The following is a 25,601-nucleotide window of genomic DNA, read 5'->3' on the forward strand; positions in this document are numbered from 1 at the left end:
AATTTGCAATGTTTCTTAACATTTATAAATGCATAATGGAAATAAATGGCGATCTTGTAGGCTTGTTTATCTGTAAAAAGTCCAGTTAGTTTTTATAAGTTTTGTTCAAATACAATATATAAATCCAAATTTTGAGATAAAAGATTCTGAAAGTTTGATATTTTTTCTTATACAATTCAGTTTAATGTAAAATGTTTGTTAAAGATATATAATATATGAAGTGCCATCTGAACAAAATTGATTTATTATTGAAAAAACAGAAATGTTGGAAAAGCCCTACACTTTAAATCTTTGAAGACAACAGAAGTCCAGGTCATTTTGTTCTATAAGGTTGTTTGCACGAGTATGAAAAATCTTGAAAGACAAAAGGCTGAAATATATCTAAGAAGAAAACTAGTAAGGGGAATGAATATCATGTCTGACAAAGAGAAGGAATTTGAGACTGAAAATCAATGGATCTGAAGAGATCAGAAACTGGGCTTACTTGATGGACAAGACCATGAAGGAGTTATATCACCATTCCCTTTAGAACCGAAGATATAATACAGATAAAAAAGGAAAAAGAAATAAATAAAGAACAACCTTTATTCTAAAACTATGTGTTCATCTCCCAAGACTCTCACTTCTGCATTATCCTCAGAACGTGTTTTATGACCACTGGTTGCATAACCCTGACCCTGAATGGATATTTTCTATGTGGCCATCCTAAGTCAGAGAAAGGATCCTGCTGCCCGTCACTCCTGGCACTTGTAGTTTGCTTTGAACAGCCCTTGCAATGGCAAAGTTCCAGTTTTCTCTCTGTTCTTCTTGTTATTCCTACAGCTTATTTCCCTTTTCTTCTTTTTTTCTTATTTTCCTTTCCTCTTTTACCTTTTGTTAAAAATAGAAAAAAACTATTCACAAGTAAAAAGAAGGTTGTCTATAAAGCGTGTTCAGCAACACAGTGCTGGAGTAGGTTTGCATGGTCAAGAGAGCGATCGATAGGATCAACTACACATATGTGCAGGTAATGTATCTACTTAATAAAGTAACTTATTCTGGAATCATTTGTAACTTTACTCTTATCCTACTCTTTGGTTTGATATTCTATTGTAATATCTTGTTAAACTGATACTATTCTTCTTTATGTATATTATCTGCTAAAAATGTTCAGTAAAAATGGTAGTCTTCAGACAAAGCAGGCTGATCAGCACTCTCTTGAGGCAGAGATTCCTGTGCTTTACTCCATTCTGAACAGAAATTCCAGCTCTTATTTCATGAGAGTCAATGTGGTTTACAACCAGATAGTACAAACTGCATAGTCTAGTAATGTTTGAGTTCAGAAAAAGGAATAAAGTAATGCCTGAAAATGACAGTAACAGACCAATACACTCTGAAACAGCAGTGATACAAAAAGTGAATAAAAGTATATTCTATGCCAATATTCTTTAACAGCTGAATATATAAGCTCTACTCTTGCGCTATGCAACCTACCAGAAAACATGTGTAAAGTTAAAATATAATTACAATTTTCTTTAAATGTTGTAAGTTCTTTTGTTTATTATTTTAAATATTGTATTTTCTTCATGCTGTGAACTACAGCTTTGCTATTGTTCCTCTAAACTCAAGGGAAATTGCATCTCAATAAGAACAAGGAAAATTTATGTGAAAAAAGAAAATGGCACAAATTTATAAATATTATGTTACTGTTAAGCTTTGTAATGGTGGATGAAAATTTTGCAGTTGCATGGTTTTCATCAGAACCTGCTGATTCTTTGACTTAAAACTCTCAATAGAAAAAAACCCAAACATAAATTGCGTTACAATTGGTTTATAAAATGTGTACGAACTAGATAATAGATTTCTTATTTTCAGAAGAATAGAAGTTGTTGAGATATTCTGTTTCTGTTCTTTTAAAGAACTGAACACAGTCACGCTAAATATTTTAAATTTTTAAGAAGGAAGAAAGATAAAATGACAAGAAGTTCAAAAATGGGGATGAAATGTCTAAACTTTTCTCACATAGCTAGGCAGGAAAATTTTCTAAATATCTAAATTAGCATAAATTATTTAGGAAAGGAAAATTCTTTTTCTCAGTCTATCCTAATACTACTTCAGAGAGATGGTTTTCCAAGGTTCAATGGGATTTTAATTGGTCAAAGTATATTCCCTTCAGCTCAAACTAGGTATTCTACTGGAAAACAAACTTGTGCACCCAAATATGAGAATAATTGTCACTTTATCAATCTACTAACATAAATAAAACTTAAAGTACAGGAAAAGACAGTTAAGATCTCTCCTGGGTGAAATAACCTTGGGGTATGTGCTTTCCTAGCTTGATAAAGTTTCTCTCTGCAGCAGGATGTAATAAAAGGAAGAGTTAGGTTTATTCTCAATGAGTATTTAATGTCAACATTATGACAGAAGATCAATTGTTCAAATCCTCCTACTTTATCGGTGGAAAATACAGTGCTATAAAGAGATATTTCATTCACTGTGTCTGCAGCTGTCCTAAGACAGCTGTCAAACTTGAGGGTCAGAATTTAAGTGGAATAATGCAAAATGAAAGGTTTTCAGTAGAATTGCCAAATAACTCAGACGTGTTCAATTTGAAGTCTCACATTTCATCACCTGCAGCACTGTATTCTATTAATCTGTTGGGAAGAAACCAGCTCTCTAGTGTATTTTCACTTGTAGAAAAAGTAGCCTACTTGATTTCATCTGAAAGTCCCTTCGACGGGAAAAGCACAAAGATGTATTGCATGAAAATGCTGTAAGAATTTGATAATCAGTTAACAGAAACCCTGTGGTGTGAAGTCACGAGGTATTATTACAAGTTAGGAAAGGAAAAACTTCCAACAGGCTGCTTCTTTCCCCTCTGCTACCTCCAAAATTTACACCAAATTAGTGGGAACCTTCAGCAGAGTGTAAGGCATGATACTGTCTTTTTCCAATTTACATATTCGGTGATTCATACTACCACCTAGCTCAGGTTAACAGAGGCATGCTCAGTGCCTGGGCTATTATCCTGATGGTTTGCTTCTAAAACCAATGCTGTAGGCAATTAATACTTGTAATGAAGCTACCATGAGTAACCTTAGTCCTAAATTTACCTAAGACCTTTGTTGAGTTTTGATGGGGGCGAAAGATGTGCCTGCCAGACTCAGTCTGAAATTCATCATATATCCTGAAGCTGACATTTCCAAAAAATATCCAGGGATCAGGAAACTACATACATTTAAAGCAATGAGAGGCCAGTCATAGCAGAAACCTTTGGAGAAAAGTACTGACTATGATGGGGAGAGAAAAATGTAGTCGGTAAGAGACAAGTTGCAATGATAAACAGCTGAAACACAGAGGTAACTAGGTTCATTTTAACTCAGTCAATAAAAGGGCGGTACTGAAGGTGTTCATTAGAACTGTTGCCTCAGTTTAACAATTGTTTACTGTAAGACATCAATAAACTGAATGAATGTAAGTCATGACTCACCAGTAATGCAAGAGAATTCAGCTGAATATATAGCTGAAAATCCCCACTACCCATCTGATGTTTAGGATGCGCTGCAACAGCTCAACAGGCTTTTCAGAGATCATAGTATCTCCAACATCTTCTATGGCAAACAACTACAAAAAACATTCTCCCACCTTAAAGAATATGAGCAACTACCTCCTCTGACCAGTACATGGCTATTGAAAGTTTGCTTCTCTCTAATATTTCATTACTACTTAAAAAAATACCCTGTGTCTGATTTTCTTGGCATTTATTTTCTTCCCAATTGTATGTAAAAGGTCTAATCCAAAATACAAAGTTCATAGAAATCAAAAGATATTTTCTACTGATGTTAGTAAGCTTAAGCAGAGGAACTCATTCACTGCCAAACAAACCAAATCACCTAAGGGAATCACTGTGCAAGTGGCATCATTAAGCTTGCATTTTGATTTTCCTTCACCTCAATCTGCACCAAGTATGAACAGGCACTTGTTAAATGATCTGTACATCTTCTCTATTCAATTAGCAACCCACAAAACCATCTAAAGATCCAGATGATGCCATACTCTAAAGTAATTATAGTAAAATAACAACTTGAACTATATCCAAGAGAAAAATATTCACTATTCCATTGTTTTGCTGGGCAGAACATTATGAGAAGTGCTCCAGCATCACAGAGCTTAAAACATTTTGCCAATACTTCTCCAAAAAAAGGCTGCACCTGAACAGAGCTAGTATTTTACCATACACATTGTGTGAATTAGTAACTCCTTGTCACAGAATTAGAAATGCTTAGACTAAAAGAACAGCAGCAAAAAATTCAATCTCAGAAAGCATATGTGACATGACGGCATTATAACTGAAGCCATTGAATCTAGGGGGGTTGCTTAGTTAAGCTGAAGATCTATTGCCTTTTAGTATAATTCACTGCTACATGAAACAGACCCGGAAGATCACTTAACTTCCTATTTTCCTATGGATCCTTAGCAGTTACCACAACTGCTGGACTAAATAAACATCAGAAGAACACTGCAGGTACCTTTACTTCATTCTCCAGATAGTCGCACTTTCAGGAGAGGCTGGAGCAGAAGGCAGGTGTGCTGTGCCCATTTGGGATGGGGATACCATCAGGAGAACTGAAGGTAAGCCAAGGGTTGTCATGGCATTCTCTGAAGGTAGCAGTGCAAATGGAAACAATTGTGCTGCTTCAGGGAGCACTCAGGGTTGAGGAGCACATCTGCAATGCTTGTACACCAACGTGCACACATAAGAAACAAGTAGGAAGAACTGGAAGCCTTGGTATGGTCCCAGAGACACGATGGCATTGCTGTTAGTGAGAGTTGGTGGAATGGGTCCCAAGACTGGAGTGCTGGAATCGAGGGCTACAGGCTGTTCAGGAGGGATAGGCAGGGCAGGAAAGGTGGAGGAGTTGCAGTGGTGCCTCGGGGGTGCGAGAGCAGTGGGCAAGAAATTAATTCTGAGGAAAACCAGCATGAGTGTTCATCCAGGCAAAAAAAGATTGAAGGAGAGACTATTGATGATGAGACTGAAGCTTTAGACTGTATTTGCCTAAATGCTACCATCCTTACTTCGTGAAAAAGCATACTGTAACTTCTTTTCTACTTTTTAAGATATTTATGGATCCTAAGGATACTTTTTAGATCTCTATCCTCCTATTAACTTATTACAGAAAACCGTTTGAAAGACTCTTCTTACAGAGTGTGTAGGCAATTACTGGACAACCTATGAGAAAATGTTACTCTACTATTTTCCGCAAGTGAAGAGCCAGACCTGTTGTTAAATAACTTTAATCAAAATGTGCCAAGTTTTGTCATATTTGGCCGTACACTGTTTATTTAGCAGCGACAAGGTTTTGTCCATTCCACTGGAAAAAAAAACTAAAATAGCTTTTTCAAACAAGCTAGCTAAGTACAACCTTCTAAAGGAAATGCTGAATGATTAAAAAATTATTCAAGTGTAACTGAAAACTTCTTGAGAATACAATCAAACAAGCTGGTGAGGCATGTATTCATACAAAAGGTACTTGTTTTTCTATGATTATACATTAATAGCCAGCTAACAAATGAACCTGTAAGGAATAGACATGGTGGTTGCTGTTCTCAAAGCCATGGTGCTTAAGAATAGCTACCAGAGACCATGGGATGGTATGTACAGTACTACAGACATCGTCACCTCCCTTGTTTGCAGTTTTGGTTTTGATCAGTGGTCATATAGACATGGGTTCTGAGGTAGGATCATAATCAGAACCTTCCAGCAATTCACCATTGTTATCATCATATGACATGTCTCCATCCCATGTCTTGGGGTCTGTACAATGCATGAATTTATGGATTTGTTTAGCCAAGACTGAGGACAGCATTTGATTTAATAAGAGATTTAACATTACCTGCAGTTTTTCTCTCCTTTCAACTGAGGCTAATAGCATTTTAAGTTCCCTATTTTCACTTGTTAGTATAGCTACTTGTCCCAGCTTCTCACAACTCTCCCTTTCAAAGGTCAATGATGACTTTAATACTTCCTTTTCTGACTTCAAAGCAGCATATCTTATATTTGCAATTTATTCAGGGAGAGGGGACTTTAACTTCCTTTTGCATGCAAGATGAGCAAGCCCCCAACTCTGCACAAACAGTTCCTTTGCCTTTATTTTTTTTAATCTTTTGCTCACGTCTACATTGTTTTATCCACTCTATCACTTTGTGCTCATCTTTCCAAAATTTTTGGGCGCATCCTGTTCCTGCTTGGGATGGTGGACACAAATTCTTGCAGCAGTTTATCCATGGCAATCGTGACAACTATTCCAATTCACTGTTGTATTAAGGGGTAAGAGTTTGATGAGTGGCTGGTGGCAGGGGAAGACAGCACTCCCATTGAGTCAAGAGGTTTGGAAAGGATCCTCTCTCTAAACTTCTCAGAGGGGAGTCTAGGTGTGGCTAGATCCAATCCTAGTCTTAAACTTGGTCAACGGGTTTTGATTCTGAAGGTTTAGATGTACAGCCAATCATCACTTGTCATTTACCTGTCAGAGCTCAATTTAAGGACTTTCAGCTGAGATTCAACATTTGTCTGGCAGAGTCCAGTTTAAGGACTTTCATTGAAACAGTTTTACAAAGTTTAAAAAAAATATATGATTTATTAAGGTGACAGGTAAAACAAATCTGGAATTGCTGTCAATAAATACACTTACTGCAACAATCAAACTCAAGAGTTTGGCACTTTAGTTAGAAATACCAACCTGAGTCTTACCAAAGAGGCATCTCTTCTTTGCAGAAGAGAGGTCCAGGCCAGTCAACTCATCCAGTGGTTGGAGTTCTTATCCTCAAAATACAGGACTCCATGTGCCAGATTGTTACTCATGGTGAGGTGGGACTAGGTCAATGATGGCATGCCAGTTGGCCCTTAGGGGTCAGTGGGGCCAGATGGTTCAGCATAGAGGCGTCTTCCTGGCTTTTACTGAGGAAACACTGGGCTGTGAGGTGGCCACCTCACCCTGGGCATCACTCACTTGGGCTGACTATTAGACTGCATCCATTATGTACCGCGATGGAGAGACGGGACACAGCTTGATTCAAGAAAATGTCAATTTATTGTACAGAAACACGAGTTTATATATACTTTCAGAAGCTGCGCATTTTAAACAGATTGGTTCTTTAAGCTAAGCGTTGCATACTATGCAATCCCTGATTGGTGGTTAACTACCATCAATTAACAGCAAGGTGTTACCTTTCCTTGGCGCCATCCTTGGCACCACCCATCCCCCAGTCCCCTATGCTCTCTCAGCATGACTCATCATGTTAATTGTTGTGTCTATTCACATTCCTTGTCCTCCCAGGGTTCATAACATACAAGCTCGAGCACATTCCCCTCAGCTAACTGATTGCCACCCATGATCCTAATTTCCAGCCCGCTCCTGCATTTATGAGGTTTGTGATAAGCGTGTTGCTCAAGTCAAACCCTGGAAGCCACTTTGAGAAGAACATAGCCATGAGGACCAAATGCAATCATCATCACCACCATTGGTGGTTCAGTGCTAAGGAAATAAAGGTTGGGGGGTGGGGTGGGGTGGGGGGAAACACCCCCCCAACCAGTAGCCTCATATACAACTAGAAATGGGAAAATAACAGACTGTTCAATCTTTCTGAAATATTAAATTTAGGGAAAAAAGAGTTAAAATTAAACTAGGTATTTGGAAATAATAGCTTTATTTTTTAGCCTAGCTCTTCTGAGTTTAGAAGTAATTTTTTTAATGCACTACACAAATACTAGGTTTTAAATTTATTTTTTAAACACAGGAAATTGACGGTTTAAATCTTAAGTAGTACCTACTACCAAAATAGGCCCATATTTGTTAATGGTAACAATCAAAGTTAATAAATGGACTGAAGCCTGTTCTCACTTATTTTTGTGCCAAAATATACGAGCATGCAAGTAGAAACAATCACAACCATCTCCTCTGGGAGAGGGAGTGGAGAAAAACAATCCGTATAAAAAATGTTTATAAAGAAAGATGGCATTTTTGGTCTTAAATTACAAAAACCTCTGCTATTTAAAGACTACCATGACCTGAGACTACATGGAGTGTAAAAGGCATCGATTTTCATGATGGTTATGGAAAAAAAATATACCTTCTGCATGGCAAAAAACTAGAAAGTAAGTTAACAAAGAAGCAAGCTCACAAATAGAGCTCATATTCAAACCAATGTTTAAAAGTTTGCGACGAAGAAGTTCATTTCCCTGACTCTCCATAGTTTAGATGTGAGTATTCAGCCATGCACCTTTAATGACAGAGATTAGCAAGCTATATTTGGCGCTGATGAGCTGTGAAGATGATGGCTAAAAATCACATAGACCTAAATAGGTATAGAACTACCCAGTATAAAAACACAGAAATTTAAGAGAAAAAGGGAAAAAAGTTGGATGTTTAGCAGAACTCTTAACTGTCCCACCCCCTGTCACAAGCAAAGCTATCCAGTTCACAGTAACCACTGCTAAACAATTGCTTCAGGTCTGTGGTTTTTACCCCACATTAAAATCCATCTATATCCAAAACAATAAAATTGCTAGAAATACGATTAAAGAAAATAATACAGTTCAAAATGCTTCTTCCTTTCTGCCAGTTAATATTTTTATGGAGTTTACTACTAAGATGTCAGAGATAAGAAAAATCTGGCCAGACAACTTAGTGGCACATCTATTATAAGTAAATTGTCATAAGAAGAGGCAGTGAATCCTTTATGCAGATTATGGGACTACATTAGTATCTTTACCATTTAGGTGAATATTCACATAGTTACCAAAAGTGTAAGAGCGGAAATATGTATGCATACATTTATATACATATAGAGCTGTATTTTATTCAGCACAGGACATGCCAATAGCAATGATGACACTTCAAGGGTCTTTGGTTAATACTTTTTTTTTTTTTTTTTTTTTTTTTTTAATGCTATGCTGGTGAAACAAAACGTCCAGGGTATACTATTGAATCTGGTGATTCAATATCTGATTGATCAAGTGAGACTTGATCAGATTCCACAAAAGGGAGTTATAGCAGCTCTCTCATCTACCTTAAATAGTCACTTTGATGTTTGGATGCAACAGATGATTCTGGACAGGATGGATGTCTCTTATTAAGTATTGATGGCAACCATGTGAGACAGCAAATGAGAGATGGATAGTTAGTGCCAACAGAATGAAACCAAGCAAAAGAGATTTCAAATAAGTATTCCTAACAATAAGTAAAGCTGAATGTGGAATTAACTGCCAAAGGAAACAAAAGCTTAAGTTAAGGTCACTGCAGGCAGACAGGATTAACTCCACCGATGATTACACAAATGATCTGTTCAGCCCATATTTTTTAGCATTTTAGTACTTCCTAATCAGTTCTTGTATACATCCACTTGGCTCATCCCTTAACAGCATGTCCAAACTTTTTTTTTTTTTCCTTGTAAAATGATTGCATGACTAAGGTTTTGTTCACTTTATTGTTTGGAGAGTAAATGCTCTCCACACACACATTCATTATTTCATAAAACCCTAAGGACTGGTTACAATTTTTCCTTCTTTTCCCTCCCTCCCTAAAAAAATCAGTCACCCATCAGAAAATGGGAACAGTAACATTTGACATAGCACAATACAAGTAGCATAGCTAATAACTGAAAGAACAGATCTGCAAACACAGGTGACATCTGTTCAGTCCCAGGGCTTCCCAAGTGTTAGCAAACAGATCTGGTCAATGAATGGAAAAAGCTGTTTGCAGCCATTCATGGAGCTTTATCATTGTTCCTGACAACTATTTGCCTTGAGTATATTGAGTATTTGCATGACTTTCTGCCATTTCCAAGTGATTTTTTTTCAGATATATGCTACACTTCAGAGGTGAGAAACATCTGGATTTTGAAAATTCTTACCATCAGGTGTACAACTGTGACAAAAAGATTCAGACATACTGTTTAGTTGCAGAAAATCAACACAGCTGTATAAAAAATTGAAGATATCAGTGAATGCTTTCCACTCATATAATTTCAGCACCCAGATGGCGGCAACAGAGTTATCTTGCAAAGCATAGCCAAAGACTATGCAATAGTATCGCTGTTGCCATTTTTGTTGGCATTCATCTGCCACAGGATGGAGACTAAGGGAACTATTCATACAGCAAAGTCCTGAAGGAGCTTTATAAGATCTTCAGGAACCAGTAGCAAAATGTACTATACCATGGTTGTCATAGCCTCCAGAGGCCATCTGTGCTGCCTATCTCAAAAATGCATAACTGTGGACATGACAGACTATATATGTCACATGTCTTTGCTCTCTGTGTCCAAAAGAGCACACATAAAAACCTGCCATTGGTTTTGACTCAGCAGATTCAGTGGATATTTGCCTTTAGTTACATTGCTTTTTTCTCTGTGACTTGCTTTTTGATAAATGATGTCATTGCACGTGTAAAGACCCTTTCCCCCTTCACAGTGTACGAAATAGATAATTCTAAAATAAAAAGTGAAACTACCATTGACTTAAAAGTATCGTTTATGTTACACGACAGTCTATTTGTTGTTTTCCTCATTTAACTCCTTCAGGAATATAGCCAATAAGTAAGTTATTTACCCAATTTTAATTAACATATGTTTTAAAATTAAACATAGTTTTGTCCTATAGAGAATGAAATATTTTTCTAAATTCAATGCCACTGTTTATTCACAGATAAAAATACAAGTTCATTCTGAATCTTGTTGTAGAGTGAGGGCCTAATTTGGTTTTGGTGACTTCTATGAGGCCTTCTGTTAGAAGATGACCCTACAGATCTCATATACACAAAACAAAAGGGTGCAGTCAAAGACAGCCAAGATTTCAAATTTAAAGCAAACCAAAACAAAACTGAAAGAAGATTTGGTAATGCTATGACCTATCCAAAGAACAGATGTGACCTCTTACCCCTCTCTGGAAATCATACCACTTTTTAACTTTAATTTGCTGGGCAATGAAGAGCATGGATTTCACCTCTGGTACAAAAAAAAAAATGTGTACCTTACATGCATACCCAAACAAAATAGGAACCAGAAAATCAGGCAAATAATGACCTGTCTTTTGAATGAACAGCTCAATACAAGGAATTCTTTTCCTTAATACTCTAAGACTAATGACCAGGTTGCAGTAACGTGCAAAGAGGCTTTGTAGTCATCAAGCATTTGGCTTCCTAATTAAACCTTGCTTTCACTTTGAGAAACTACCTGGGTTCTGTATCTGCAAATGTGCTTCTAAAATATCTAAATAAAACAATATATTCAATATAAACCTATACACGTAAAGAAAATTTTATGGTTGTGATGTATTGGTCAGCCTATTTATTTAAGTAATCTTTCCAAAATTTAGGACGGCTATAACAAGAAGCCTATTTTTTAATCAGGCTCTGAAAAATAATGATTATCTAAATGTCCAGTTCCTTCAATGACAACAGGATTAATCTGCAAATCACACTGGTTAATGACAATGCTTATAATTATATGCAAATATGGGCATTTCTAATCATAAGGTTAAAAACTTTGCCTCCACCAAAGGACAGTCTACATGGGACAATGTAGCATTATATCCTTGTTGACAAATGGTAAATTTGAAGACACGTTGGGAATTTGTACACATTTACCACCTTGTTCCAGTAGTCATAAAAAAGCACTGCCCTACCCTTAACGCAAGAAATTTTTAGTTTTTATTCTCAGCTGCTCTGCTGCTATCTACTGATAGCATTTTTGGGAAAATTTGATCCCTGCATGTAAAAAACCCCACTGTAATGTAGGAGGATTTTTGAAAGAAAAGTCTCTATACTGATAAAAAATGTAAAATTTTATTATTAATCTTACATTTTAAAAACCCCAACAATTATTGGAATGACTTCTAATACAAACAGACCAGAAATACTCTCTCAGTAAAATTGCAAAGTTATGCTTGGACACCTGAGTTTTTCTGTGAAGACACATTTTATCAATATTTTCATAGTACCATACATTGTTTCCTTTCCAAATGCTTTTTATTCTCCTCCAAGAGTCTGCCAAGCAAGCAACTTTTCATAAAACTGAAATAATTTTGCCAACAAGCTGTGTTTTGCTTTTTCTCACATTTACCTTAAGCCTCTAAAAGCATCCTGTTGTGATCCTACAGTATTTTGTCTACCCATTAAACACAAAAAAACCAACACAAAACCCCCACAGCAACAAACTACTTTTACCTGTAAATATTGCAGCAACAAACATGTGTTTTATTATTTGATTCTGCTATGTTTTCTTTCTGTTAGAGTCGCATTTCACAGTAAAGTAGATGCTTGTTTCTTGTATCAAACACCTGAATTTGCATTTGATGTACAAGTATGTTTCATGCTGCAAAATCAACCACGCTGTAATGTTTGGTATACTTAAAACAGCACATAAAACATTTTACCAGTATGATGGTAAACACTTGCTTAATTAAGAGCCATGTACTGAATAAATTTCAGAAGCAGTTTCTCTTTGAGTAAGGATCAGCTATAGAATAACCTACAGTTCCTCAAAATAACAGATATGCTGTTGCCTTTTTATACCCCTGTGTGCCCTCAGCACAACAGCACTGACACGGCAGCAAGTTTGGTTTGGTTTCTCAACTATATTACTGCAGCTGTTTGGAAATTGTTTGTGGTTTAATATAAATTTTTAAAATAGGTCTTTATTTCATTGCATGGAAATAGGAAAAATAATACCAAAACTCTATACTTTGGTGGCTCTTATTGGTGGTAAATGAAAGTATATGGCCTTGCGTACCTATCCAAATTGAAAGAACTGAAATCATGAGCTGTTTTTCAGTAGTTAGGATGGCAAAGGGCTCACATATACCTTAAGTCACCCAGTGAAGTCAATGGATGAGGCTTCCAAATGTGAGCTCCTCACCTTGTGCTCACACCTGGTTACTAAAATACAAATCTCAAATAGCTCCTTCCAGATAAAACACCAAGAAAGCCAGGATACTGCCTAAAAAAACTAACAAAGGACAATTTCCTGCAAGTTGGTAGACTTTTTATAAGTGCTGGAAGTATGGAATTCAAGGAAGAGCATTTCGAAATTACCCTTGCTTTTCTTAATACATAATCAGTTCTGCTGTTAACTTCAGAAGAGTTTGTGCCATTACTCATCCAGATTTCTAAATAAATTCTAAGATCTTATTCAAATAGTAAAGGAAAAAGCTCTGAAAAGCATGTCACATATTTAGAGAATTTGAGCTACTGATATAATTCTTATTAATCTGCTTTAATTTTATGTCTAGCACCAGGCAATAAATTATGTCCTGTTTCCCAGTTGTTCCCCTCAACATGATATTTGTCTGATTTTTTTCCTCAACTGGCCTATTCTGTAAAAGAAACTGTGAAGATCAAAAGGAGGAACTTCAAAACACTATCAAAAATTCCAGCGTTACATCTTCCAGAAATGAACAAATTAGTGACAATAAATATTTCATGATGACCTTGGGCCATGTAACTAGCAATCCTGGGACATCTTAATCTATCTAAGTAGAAACTACCTGAGATTCCTAATTATTCTGATATCCAAAACCAGTTTTTACTTAAGGGGAAAAAAAAGGATGATCATGGAGAAACTTACAATAGGAGCAGCCGTAGACTTCAATTCTTAACCCAATTTGGCCCTCTCCATTCCAGTCCAAAGGAACTATCCGTATGTAGCGAGCAATAACTGGATGCTGTAAATCATGCCGGACCACGCTATCAGAGTTTGTATTTCCTGGAAATGCCTAAGGCAAAGAAGAAAAAAATTATTGTATTACATCTCTCTCATATGTTATAAAGGTTTGGTTCTGAAGGAAAACATTAAGTAGTGATGTCCTCTGAGTGTGTAGGTTGCACTGAAATTTGTTTTAATGTTTCTTTGATAGTGACCAAATGAATAGCTGATTGACAGAGATTCACCATGATATGAAAACAGTAGTATCTAGATCTATTCATTCACAACAGATAATTGAAATTGGAACAATTGCTGCTAGGTGACAGAGCAATCCATTTTGAATCACTAATCTTTTGCTGAGTTATCAGCTGTCCAACTATGTGGTTGTTCTGGGGAAGAAGATACACATCTTCTATCAGTAAGATTAGACACACCAGGCATTTTTCTGTAAATATGAACACTGAAATAACTCGCTTCCTACAATAGACAGGGATCTCTTCAGTTTCTCCAGTTTCTAAGAATTTTTAGATGAATTACATGCTGGAAAGTGAATGTCCAGTTTCTTTCCTAATCATAGCTGTCACCCACAGCATAGCTTATTTTTGGTTAATGAAATTTTGGAAGTCAGGGAAAGATACAAGAGCTCTCAAGAGAGTTTTAAAAATCAACAAAGTAAATATTTAGAACTTGGTTTGTAGTTTTGTGCCTATTAGTAAAATATTTCACAGCATCAAGCTTAGAAGTAAACAATATCCATTAGTTAACGTTGTAGACTATTTTTCAGTCCTGTCAGTTTATGGACAATCCATTAATTCAATGATGACAGATGTTAAAGATTATGATTCAGTTATTCTCAAAATTTTCAAAGGAACTTTCACACCTCTTTGTATGTAATTTTCAATAGAAATAAGTGTCTTGTAATGGTGAACAGAGTAGTCATAAATGAACAGAGAAAATGTGACCCATTACTAGAGAGCCTATAAAAATAAATTTTTGTGCATCCTCATTAAAGAAAGATATTTTTGCCACAAAGAAAAAATATTCGGTAGTAGTATCTACACATTTGTCATCAGAATGAATATATATAAAATCCTATAATAAATTCTCATAGTGGAATGAAAAACAAAGAAACAAACAACTGGGCTGTAAGGAATAGTACTGCAAAATATAGTTATCAAAAATTTGAAAGGGATAAAATCTAAGTCATCCCTTTGCTTGCAGTTACAGCAATACCTAATTACATGCCCAGATACTACTCATTCCGAAAGGATATCTTAGATGCATAATTATATTGTACAGTGTGCAGAAGATCTAGGTAGTTGTAAATGTAAGGAAGATCCACAGGATCCATTCTTTGGCAGGTGCAAAAAATTATGACCTGTACTAATGGCATTCACCTCAGTTTTTCTATACTGCATCTATTGATGTACTAAATGATGCTGATGACACTCCTCACTTCATAGCTGAGCTTGTAAGATACATTAATAAATTTATGAAGCATTTACATATTCCAGTGGTAAATGTTCATAAGGAAATTAAAGAGTTTTGTCTTCTGAGCTGAATAAAAGACAATAAACAACGGAAAACATACACTGAATGAGGACAAAAAAATCCTGTTGAATAGCTGCCTATTCTCTTAGTCTTGTTCTAGGAGTCAGAACTTCACAGAAGGAATAAAGAATTTGATCCTTCAAAAATATATATTCTAGTGAGCATGCAAACTGACACTCTATATTTCATAAGCAATTTCCATTTGGTATGTCTTAATGTGATGTTTGGCATAATCTTATCAAAATTTACTGAGGGTTTTCCTGGTTGTTTTTGGGGGGTTGGTTTGTTTGTTTAATTTGCTAGAAGTATTAGGGGTAAAGGAAGCTCAATATAGGAGGGCATGGTATTTTCTACATAATTTGATTAAATGATTGATCAAAAGCAATTCTAAAAATAGGAATGATTTTCTGTACCTCTGCAAATTTTGTGCCCTGTTTTATGCTTTTCCAGCCGTCTGTCAGGAAGACTTAGAGCTGAAACCAGCAGGTGGTTGATATTTTGCAGGTTTCTATTGGCTGAATGCATAAATACAATTAATAGAGAATACGGCAGTCTGTCATTAGTTTCCCAGATTATTAAAATGTATTCCATTTAGTCTCCAGCAGAATAATATCTTTTAAATACAGCTTTCATTTAGATAAATGTGGTACAGTAATGCATGCTCTGTGGATAATGCAAACGTGAGGCCAAAATCCATCACTGCAAGGCTGAAAAATCAATTTACAGGAGCTTGTGAATTATGTACTATTGCTGTAAAATCTCCTTTTCTGACTGCGATTTGTACATGGACTCAGAAAGATAGGTTTTCATTTAAAATCAACTTCATATAATTTTCAAAGCTACATATCTGCTAAGGTTAACAAACAATTTAATAAGATTTAAAAGAATAATGTAGACCCACACTGCTAATAGATTTTTTTTTAAACAGGGAGTGAATCTAAAAAAAAATATATATATTGCAGTAGGAAACCCTCTTACAAAACTGTTTTTCAGAAAAAGGTGAAAATACCAGCATCAATTAAACAAGCTTTTTTTTCAGTTTATTAATCTCATGAATTCACTTAAGTATTACTGCCAGATGTCTGCTTTTCGTGAGTAACATGTTTTTTCTTTAACCCAAACTGGGAAAATTGCCAAAATGGCTCATTTGTCTGTAAACCAGGTAGCACTGTCTCACTAGTCCAAATCCAAAATCATCTGTTCTACAACTCATTTCTTTTCTTGTAGTGGATACCAGCTTCTGTAAGCTGCTTTATGTTTCAGCTCAGACTGCAATAGGAAGATCAAAAGTTTTGAGAGTAACAACCAATTTTCTCAAAGGCAGTGCTCCACAGGACAGCAAAATAGTAAGAATGGAGAAAGGTAAGAAAATATGGTCCCAAATTCTTTTTAAACACTGCTTTTGAACATTAAACGGAGCTTTCAGAAGTACTCACTAAGAGTTTTGCGACTATCTTTATTAAGAGTAAAATTTGCTCAGCTCCAAGTGGTTTTCAAAAGTTACCAGGGCAGGTTTATAGGACAGAAAATATATTTTAGTGGGCCGGCTAATTAAGTTTTAAAAAAGTAATCTTTTGGCACAGGAGCTTTCTTCAGCTGAAGTGGCAGCAAAAAGAAGCTGTACAATCTTTGAAACTCACTTTGGCTTTATCAGTGTTATTCAGTGACACTACTGTACATAAAGGCACAGTAGAGAAGTTCAGTATCATTTTCGTTGCATACACAAAGAACCTGAGAGAAGTGAAGGTAGGTTTTAGTGAAATTTGGAACAGAAGTTAAAATTCATATTTATTTTTTCCTGTATTTACCAGCAATGATGTTCTAATCAACAATAATAAAGGTTAAAGCTAAAATATAAATTTACAGCAGTATTGTAGTAAAGTTTAGTAGCAAAGTAACATGCAACTTAATAGTATTAATTAAGTAAAACTGACAAAAATGGATTTAGTTTGCTGTAAAAGGACATTTTTGCAATACCATTCAGTACTCAACTTTATGGATATAGGAAGTAGGTTAGAAAATCTTGGTTGGGGAAATGCTTTGATCACCTTTTACAAAAAAGGATTGGAAAAAAAATCTCTGCATTAAAATATCTCTGAAGACTAAATGAAAAGAAACATGAAGTGAACACAAGTGGAAGCTTTCATACTTCAACCGAAGTGGAAAAGAAAGAAAGAATGCTGGTCAGATACTCAATCAAATGAACAACATGGCATTTATAATTTTTCAAGTCTTAGTGAGACAGAGAAAAACCCCTGAACTTCACACCTAAAAAATTGTCACAATTATATACCTGCGAACCTAACCTTCTTAAGGGGAAAACTAATTCTTCACCTGACTTAATTCAGGTGAAGAGTACTCCAACCAAATTAATGATTTATTCAGAAACAAGTATTAACATTACTTAAATGTGTGCTTTCTCTAGGCTGATGTAAAAATAATGCAGTTCACGGAATAGTGGGATATTCCTTTTCCAGTTAAAAGAGGAAGAACTATTTTTTTATATCTATCTTTATTAAATAGTATTTTTTATTACTTTTAATTATATGCTTACTATAATACCTCTTGACAGTCATATTTGCTATTACATTTTAAGCAAAGGAAGGAATAATTTATGGGTCTGAATTTATGAAAAAATTCTAGGCTTCCTGCTTTATTTTGACACAATGATAGTGAAAACACTACAGGGTCTGTGCTAAGGTAGTATAGTTCTTTAAACGGCTCTCATACTCAGAAATAGGATTTGCATGTAAAGCCACATTAATTAAGGTGTGGCACTATAACATATGGAAATATCCACAAACAGACGCTGTCTGTGGGAAACATAACTGGGTTTTCTTTGAGAATTCCAAGGTGAGTTAAACATGGAGTTGGCTAAACCTTGAATTTTTTATTTTATAGAAAATCCCCACAATTCCAAAACAAATACTTTTTTAAAACCTAGAAGGATTACAAACTGGAGAAGTTGACAGCTTTAGTTATGCCTGTCAGACCTCTGCCTGGACAGCAAAGAAAAGCTATGAAAGGTTTGTTATTCCCTGGAGTTCTCCAGACCCTACACCAGTGAGGAGAGGAGCAGGTCGGGCTGGGCGCTGGGAGCCCTAGGCCAGAGGTGCCGGGGGGGACCTTTGTCACTGCAGGGCAGCCCGGAGCCAGGGGCACTGGGAAAATTCACATCACTTACTGGTTCTGGACAAGCCAACTGAAAGCCATATCAGATCTCCGAGAAACTGAGATGTTTCAAAAATGCAGTCATGTTATACCACATGAACGTTTTCCAAAAAAAAAAACCTTTAACTTCATTAGAAAATTGAGTCAAGCTCTAATTACCTCATTGCTGATGAAATAATTCTCTGCTCAATACCTATGAAAATCCAGCCCAAATGTATGATGGAAACCGATACAGCAAGAACAAAAAAATTGGGTAAAGGAAAATGTTTTGAGATTAACTTCAAGGGGGGGGGGGGGGGGGGGAGGGGGGTAGAAAAAAAGAGAGGGAGTGGGGTAAAGTTGGTAAGAAAACTGGTTGCAGAAGGAAAGAAAAATATCAAACAGACAGAAAAAACCTGAATGGCTTTTAAGCCATTTAAGCAACAACTTCAGGTTTGGTCTGTTTTAGCTCAGTTTTGCCACATTCCCTTATTTTCATGCCCTGGTGCTGTATGGGTGCACCCTGCAGCAGAGGAGCTGGATTCTCTTTCTGACAGCTCCCAGGTGATGCTCCACAAGTAAGTTGCAAAAAACTTCTCAGTGGCACTTAGTCTAGTTTCCAGGGCACACAAAATGATTAGGTAGTTTTAACTTAATCTTTCACTGTCTCAGTTGCACATATAGAATAGGGAGTAAAAATTCATTTGGTTTATAGGGTTGTAAAAATAAAATAATACTTATTAAGCACTTAGTCAAGTATTCACATGGGTGCCTAAATTAGAAATCTGAGCCTTTTGTGGTCAGTGAAGCAAAATGGGAGATAGGACTTAAATTAAAAACTTGTCACTCTTCACTGGATAAACAGTAAAACATAAATTTTCCTGGGTACAATATAAATGTATTCTGAAAAATGGAGATTATAATCAACAACTTAGCTCCCAAAGTTTCCTAGTGACTGATTCACTAGGCAGAAGAAAAAGAAAAGCATAAGAAAGATTATATAAAAAAGAATACAGAAGAATACAAAACCCAGTGTGAAATGGTTATGGAGACAAGAAAAACTGCTTTTCTTACAAGTTGTGAGAATTTACTCATTAACAGACAAAAATTACTTTTGCTACATCTTCTATAGAACGAAAGTGAGACAGGAAGAATGTATTTCCAAACTAACTGCAATCATTACTGAAATAACAAGAGCAACAGCACTTTGATCACCAGCTGCTGGGCTGCAGAGCTCAACCCTAACCAAGCTCTCACCCAGAGAAGAGGGGTGAGCACAGAGGAACCCAGCATGCTCCTTGCTTCCTTTTCCTCTCTAGTATTGATGCACTTTTTACACACTTTGATGCTTTTTAATTAACTTTTCAGTCATTTTCAAAACAGTACTTATTCTTTGTACACCTTGTACAGTCTGGTCTCACAGCTTCTTGCATCTCTTCTACACCGCTGCACTACTCTACCAGGTTACTCATAGGAAACTTTGCAACCCAAGAAGTTAGAGCTGTTACTAGCGAGTGTACTGAGACACAGGTACAAACTCAGCAGTGTCATTCTGCACCACCTGCAATTAGTGCATTGGATTATAAGACCTCGCATCCTCCTTCAGAAGAGGTACAAAGGTAAAGCCTATTTTAAATAGCACTTAGAATCTTCTATATTCAGTAAGTAGATAGTAACTAAATAAAGGAAGCTTTTGATTGGAGATAGATAGATAGATAGATAGATAGATAGATAGATAGATAGATAGATAGATAGATAGATAGATAGATAAAAGAAAGATTTACTATACATTAATATAAACCTTTTCTGCTCATGATAGAAAAACTTCAATTTATAACTACAAAACAAAATGACCATACTTGCTGTTTTCATATTTATTCCTTTTAAGTGGTGGAGAAAATCTAGATGGTAAATTTTAAAGATAAACTTCTCTCAGTTATGAGTAGTTTTCATTCATATGTGAAATCACGTAAGTGTCCAAAGACTACTTCTCAGGTCATTGCAATTCTGCATAGACTATCAGTGTGCAAGAAACAACCCTGAACCAAAAGACGTGCAATATATGAAATGGTTCATTACAGGAATACAATTGTAAATCAAGATATGGGGAATAAGTCTGGTTATTGTGTATTAATTGCTTCAAGTTTGAAGTTAACTTTGTATACTGAATTAACAACAAACAGACTCTAAAGACAAAATTAAATAATCAGGTGTTTTTCCAGTATACTTTCAGTATCTGTTTAACGCTGGGATTACAGTAAATTGCAAATAACATTTGTAATTATCCACAATTCAAATGAGCTTCCCAATAATGGGAAGTAAGACTGAATAACAAGCAAATAATAAGCTTTCTTTAAACACTTCTTCAGCTAACCTTAAAACATATTAAAACAGTATAAAATGCATTTTAAATTACAGAAACTTGAAAAAGTTTCTTTTTGTTTTGGTTTTTGTATAATTCCAAGTTGTAATGTTTATAAAAGGAACAAAAAACACGTATAATATTAAGTCAATATTTAACAATGTCTAGAGAAAAAATAAAATTAGTCCTACTGCTATCTAACACTAATACATATGTCAGTTTCTTGCTGTAGTTGCCGTACTGTCTGACCATGTCGAGAGGAAAGAAAATTAAAAAAATTTTCTTAACTCTTAACAAAATACTTTTCATGCACAGGAAATCTCTAGCCATTTTCCTTTATTTTTTTCCTATTTGCCCTAGGCAAAGTTCATAATCTGAAAATAACTTCCTTAAATCAAGGATCACAGGTTTAGAACGTTTTGCTCTGTTGGTCAGGATATGAGCAAAAAAATCTAACCCAAATATAGATATGGGAAACATCAATGAAAAGCATATGGATCCTTTCTAAAACTAAGTCCAAGGCTAAAGGGGCTCCAAATGCAGAGTGACATAAGAAAAATTGCAAGTAAACTCAAAATTCCTATCTCACGAAAAATACCCGTAGTTGGATGGTTTATTATAGTTCTTTCAAACTGATAAAAGGAGTATAACTAAGAAATTCTCAAAGGCAGAATTATAATATGTGACAATCTTCAAGCATGCCCGCCTGTCCTCAACTTGCATCTAAAAGCTGATTGCCTTTCCAGGGAAATAAGGACAGTTTTAACCACTTGGTCTTTTGAAATTATTAAAAAAAACCCACAAGGATATATTATAAAGGAATGTGAAAAGAAATATCTGAACTGTTACAAGTTACCTCTTTCTTCAGGGATTTCTTTCAGTTAAGTTCTTAGACATCTTTTCTTTTCTCCCCGCACCGCCCCCCCTCCCCCCCCCCCCCGCTAAAGATGAAAATGACAGAAGGGTGTTGGAAGGGCTACAGAATATTTGTGTCTCTGCTTAAGTCCATTCAGACAATGTGAAATGGCAACTCAGTCTTCATGCCAAAAGTGCCTGATGTCCATATCAGCAAATTAAAGTAAGAAGTAATCTCTGTCTGGAAACCCTGGGAATTTATTAAACTCAACTTTTAACAAAAGAGACAACAATAAAATAAGACATACTGTAGGCACTATTTTTGTTCTAAAGTGAATAATCTGATTTCATCCCATTACCTCTTTGCTAGCTGTATTCTTTCAGAAGTTACATTTCTCCCTTTAGCGGAGATAATGCACCTCTGTAATTTCCCTATAAAGTTGTTCTGTTCAGGTTCAAATCAAGTACTATCCTGAAAGTTACAGTATTGCTATCTTCTAGGTCAAATGTCCTCACATAGCATCTGAAATAGGAGAATTTCCATATATCACCCCCCATCCTTGTTTAATAATCAGCAATGGTGAATTATTTTGAAAACAATAACTGGAAGAGGGAAGGATTTTAAAATTTGGATCACCTGTCTTTTCTTTTCCTTACAATTCATAAAATGAATAGTAAACTGATTTAATGGCTTAATTTCCTTGCAACAGAAACTTCCTAAATTTAATTTTAAGCTGTGCTATAAATCTTAGCGGATTGAACATTTCGAGTCAATTGATCACTAGTTGTGTGCAAGTAATTTTTTTTCCTCACACAGCATGGGCAATTTTACCTGACTCAAGTATTTCTGCTATATTTATTTTTGGCAGCCAGGTTGCATGCTTCCCTTACCAAGAAGGCAGTGACATTTTGAGTTCAGTGTGACTTCATCGCTTCTCTTGAGCCTGTCACTGAGCAGGGCTGAGGGCCTCTAGAGCAACCGAAGGAAAGGAAGAGTTGGAGGTCAATAGAGCAACACCTGTGCCATTAGTAGCCTCGTGCGTTTTACTACTCGTGTAGAAGCAGAAGGTGGAGATTCTGGCATACAAAGATCTTTATTACTGAGCCCCAATATTTGTTCTACAACTCACCTGTGACAAGGATTTGCAGCAGCACAGAAAAGGTGGAGTGCAGTTCTGTTCCTACGCAAAGGGCCAAGTCAGCGAGAAGTTGGTAGACGATCCACAATTAACCTTCTCGCATATCCTTTTCTCCAAAGCTATGTCACAGAGACACTGCTGTTTCTCAGTAACAGCAGGTGTTCTTACCATCACCAGCTTTTGCAGTGAAGGCACCACAATCTTGTTGCTATTTATTACCCTGGTATATCCATTTCTCTACAACCTATACGAGAGAAACCAAGAATACTCTTTGGGGTTATTCTTAGGAGGGAGGAGTAGAAAAACAGAGGAGCCAGGATCTCCCTATCTTTCACTTTCCCTGCCTTCTAGACTAATTTAGTTACTCCCTGAGACTATTTTGAAAACATGCTTGCATGTGATCAGAATGAATTTGGAGTTCGTCAGAAGGAAGAGGCTATCACACCGTTCCTCTGTTTCTCTATAGGATTGCAGGAAGCGCCTTCAGGAAACATCTCTACAGTCACTTGATAGAGCTCTGTAAATACTTGTAATACTACGAGCACAGCACCCAGGAAGGATTGTTGGCAGTTGTGCTTTGTTGCTTAAACACTGTGTGAACTTAGTCTAACAGCCCAATGCCTCTGAAACTGGATCTGTCTGTAAAACAGAGATAATACTCTCAGAAGTGTTTGCTGAGAATTAATTAACTAATATTTATGCACTGATCCTTTAAAACCAAAACCAATCTATGCACTGTTTTTACATCCCTGCTTGTGTAAAAAACCAGAAATGACAGAGACTCACTGACTTTTGTGGCCAGAAGGGAGTGTTATGATAATCCAGCCTGGAGTTCAGTAGACACAGTGCACCTACTCCCGTGTAACAGTTCAAGTGATGAGTTCTCAGCCTGGGCTATAGGGCAAAATTCATAAGGTTTTTCAGTCTTGAATTCAAAACTGAAAGTGATGAAAAAATCAAATTTGCCAAACCCCTTTAGAAGCTCTTCTAATGGTTACTTTATTCAGTGTTAATATTATGCATTATTTCTACTTGGGCTTTGGTTTGTTCATTAATCACTGGATCTCGCTACATCTTTTGTTCTGTATCAAAGATGGTTCACTACCATGGATAACTTGTCCTTTGCAAGAACCTGGAAATCTAGGATGAGAAAACACTGGCTAGACTTCCATAACGTCTAAATAATCAGATAATGAAGCAACATCGATAATTTGCCTTGAACAGTTTGCAAAATGACAACATGATCTGGCTTGTAAAATCTGTACAGGCTTTCTTTTAGAGACACTAGCTACACACACACACCCAGACCCTCCGATGAATGTGTAAAATCAGGCTAGAATAGCAGCATGGTTTTCCATCCATTTTTTGTGGAATTCATTCTCTTCCTATGTTGCTATGTCACTATCTTAAATATCAGGGTTCAATCCCTTCCTAAATAGGATCACCAAAAGGTTTCCAGTTATCACTCACATTATGCGTTATTATCTAGCTGGGATTGCTGTATTGTACTGTCACAGAAAGCTTTCAGGCAGTCTCCACTGTGCTTCACACAAACTCAGCTATGACTTAACTCAAAGATACAAGAAATATGATAACACAATAGCTCATACGTCCATTTAAAAATTGTCATTCCTCTTTTTGTAAAACGACATCAGTTTTGATAATCTCTGTGCAATCCAAACTGATTGCTTAGAATAACTCCAGTACAAATGATAAATAGCTGTCGTATTAATATATCAGAGGCCATGATGAATACCTAGTTTTTACAAAGAATATCACAAAAGTTCAATCGATCTTTGAATAATGATGTGGGTTTTTTTCAAAGAGCCCTATTCACACTCATATATATACACACTAGAATTGTTTTGCCTTGTTACTCTAAGCTTGCTTAGGGAAGAATAAAAAGAATAGGCAGAACAGGGAGCAAAGCAAGGTGGAAAGACAGCAGCAGTGATAGATCCTTGTTTTCAGCATCTTTTCATAAATTCTCTTGGGAAGCCAACTGAGTTTCATTGAAGGGAATGAATCAATGGTCGTTCATAAAAAGAAAATCAATTAGAAAGTCATTACCTGAAAATTAGCAATCAAAAAACAAAATTCCATTTTAAAGCCAATTAGACTATATGTCATTATGAAGTTGAATTGCACTTGCATTGATGTATGCAAAGTGATGAACATCCTCCATCCCTAAGAGACAAAGAGAGTGAAAAATTAAAGAACATGTTTATAGACACTATTGAATTTATTTTTTGCAAGCTATCTTGAGCAGCAGATGACTACACTCGGCTTTATAACAGCTTTACATTGTTTTTCTCAAGTACTAATGTTCTTAGTAAAACTACAGCAGTTAAGGAAACCTTGCTTTTGCTCGCTGTCATAACAACACACAGGAAAACAACTGCTACTGTAAGAGCCAGGGAAAGGGCTGAAGGCAGGTAAGTAGCCTCTTTCTCCCAGTAGCTTCCTATAGTGCTGGTGCAATTTATGTTTTGTGCCATGCTGGAAAGGCGAGTAGCACTGAATGTTGAGAAGGAGGGGCAGACAGTATCGCATAGAAGAGCTAAAATGTCCCGCTGGGCTGCAGCTGGACAGTAACCCCATCTTGTCTTCCTATCTACAGTGACCTGGCTAATCCACCGTGACCCATCGTGCCTGGGCCTGCAGTATAGAAAGAATGGTCTATCCCTCCCTCCCAGGTCTGGTCTGAGTAACAGGACCCAGCAGAAATCTCCCCTTGAAAGTGGGATGCTGCAGTTTGCAATGCTAAAGTGGTGTTCTAGTGAGTACATCTCACCACATCATGTCTTTGCAAGGGAGGGGGAGCTGCCCCTGCACTGACCATGAGAGACTTATTCTTAAACACA

The 25,601-nt window shown here is 36.3% G+C and overlaps 1 protein-coding gene across 2 annotated transcripts in view; it reads right to left on the bottom strand.

Moving 5' to 3' along the window:
• Window positions 1-25,601, bottom strand: part of CNTNAP2 (contactin associated protein 2) — a 1,162,992-nt gene that overhangs the window by 660,364 nt on the left and 477,027 nt on the right. For both annotated transcript variants that reach the window (XM_055806132.1, XM_055806133.1), the window contains one exon: window positions 13,603-13,750. In XM_055806132.1, the coding sequence (XP_055662107.1) occupies window positions 13,603-13,750 (148 nt within the window). The remainder of the gene's footprint in view (window positions 1-13,602; window positions 13,751-25,601) is intronic.

Source organism: Falco peregrinus, chromosome 5, assembly GCF_023634155.1.
Source record: "Falco peregrinus isolate bFalPer1 chromosome 5, bFalPer1.pri, whole genome shotgun sequence".
NCBI classification, from domain to species: domain Eukaryota; kingdom Metazoa; phylum Chordata; class Aves; order Falconiformes; family Falconidae; genus Falco; species Falco peregrinus.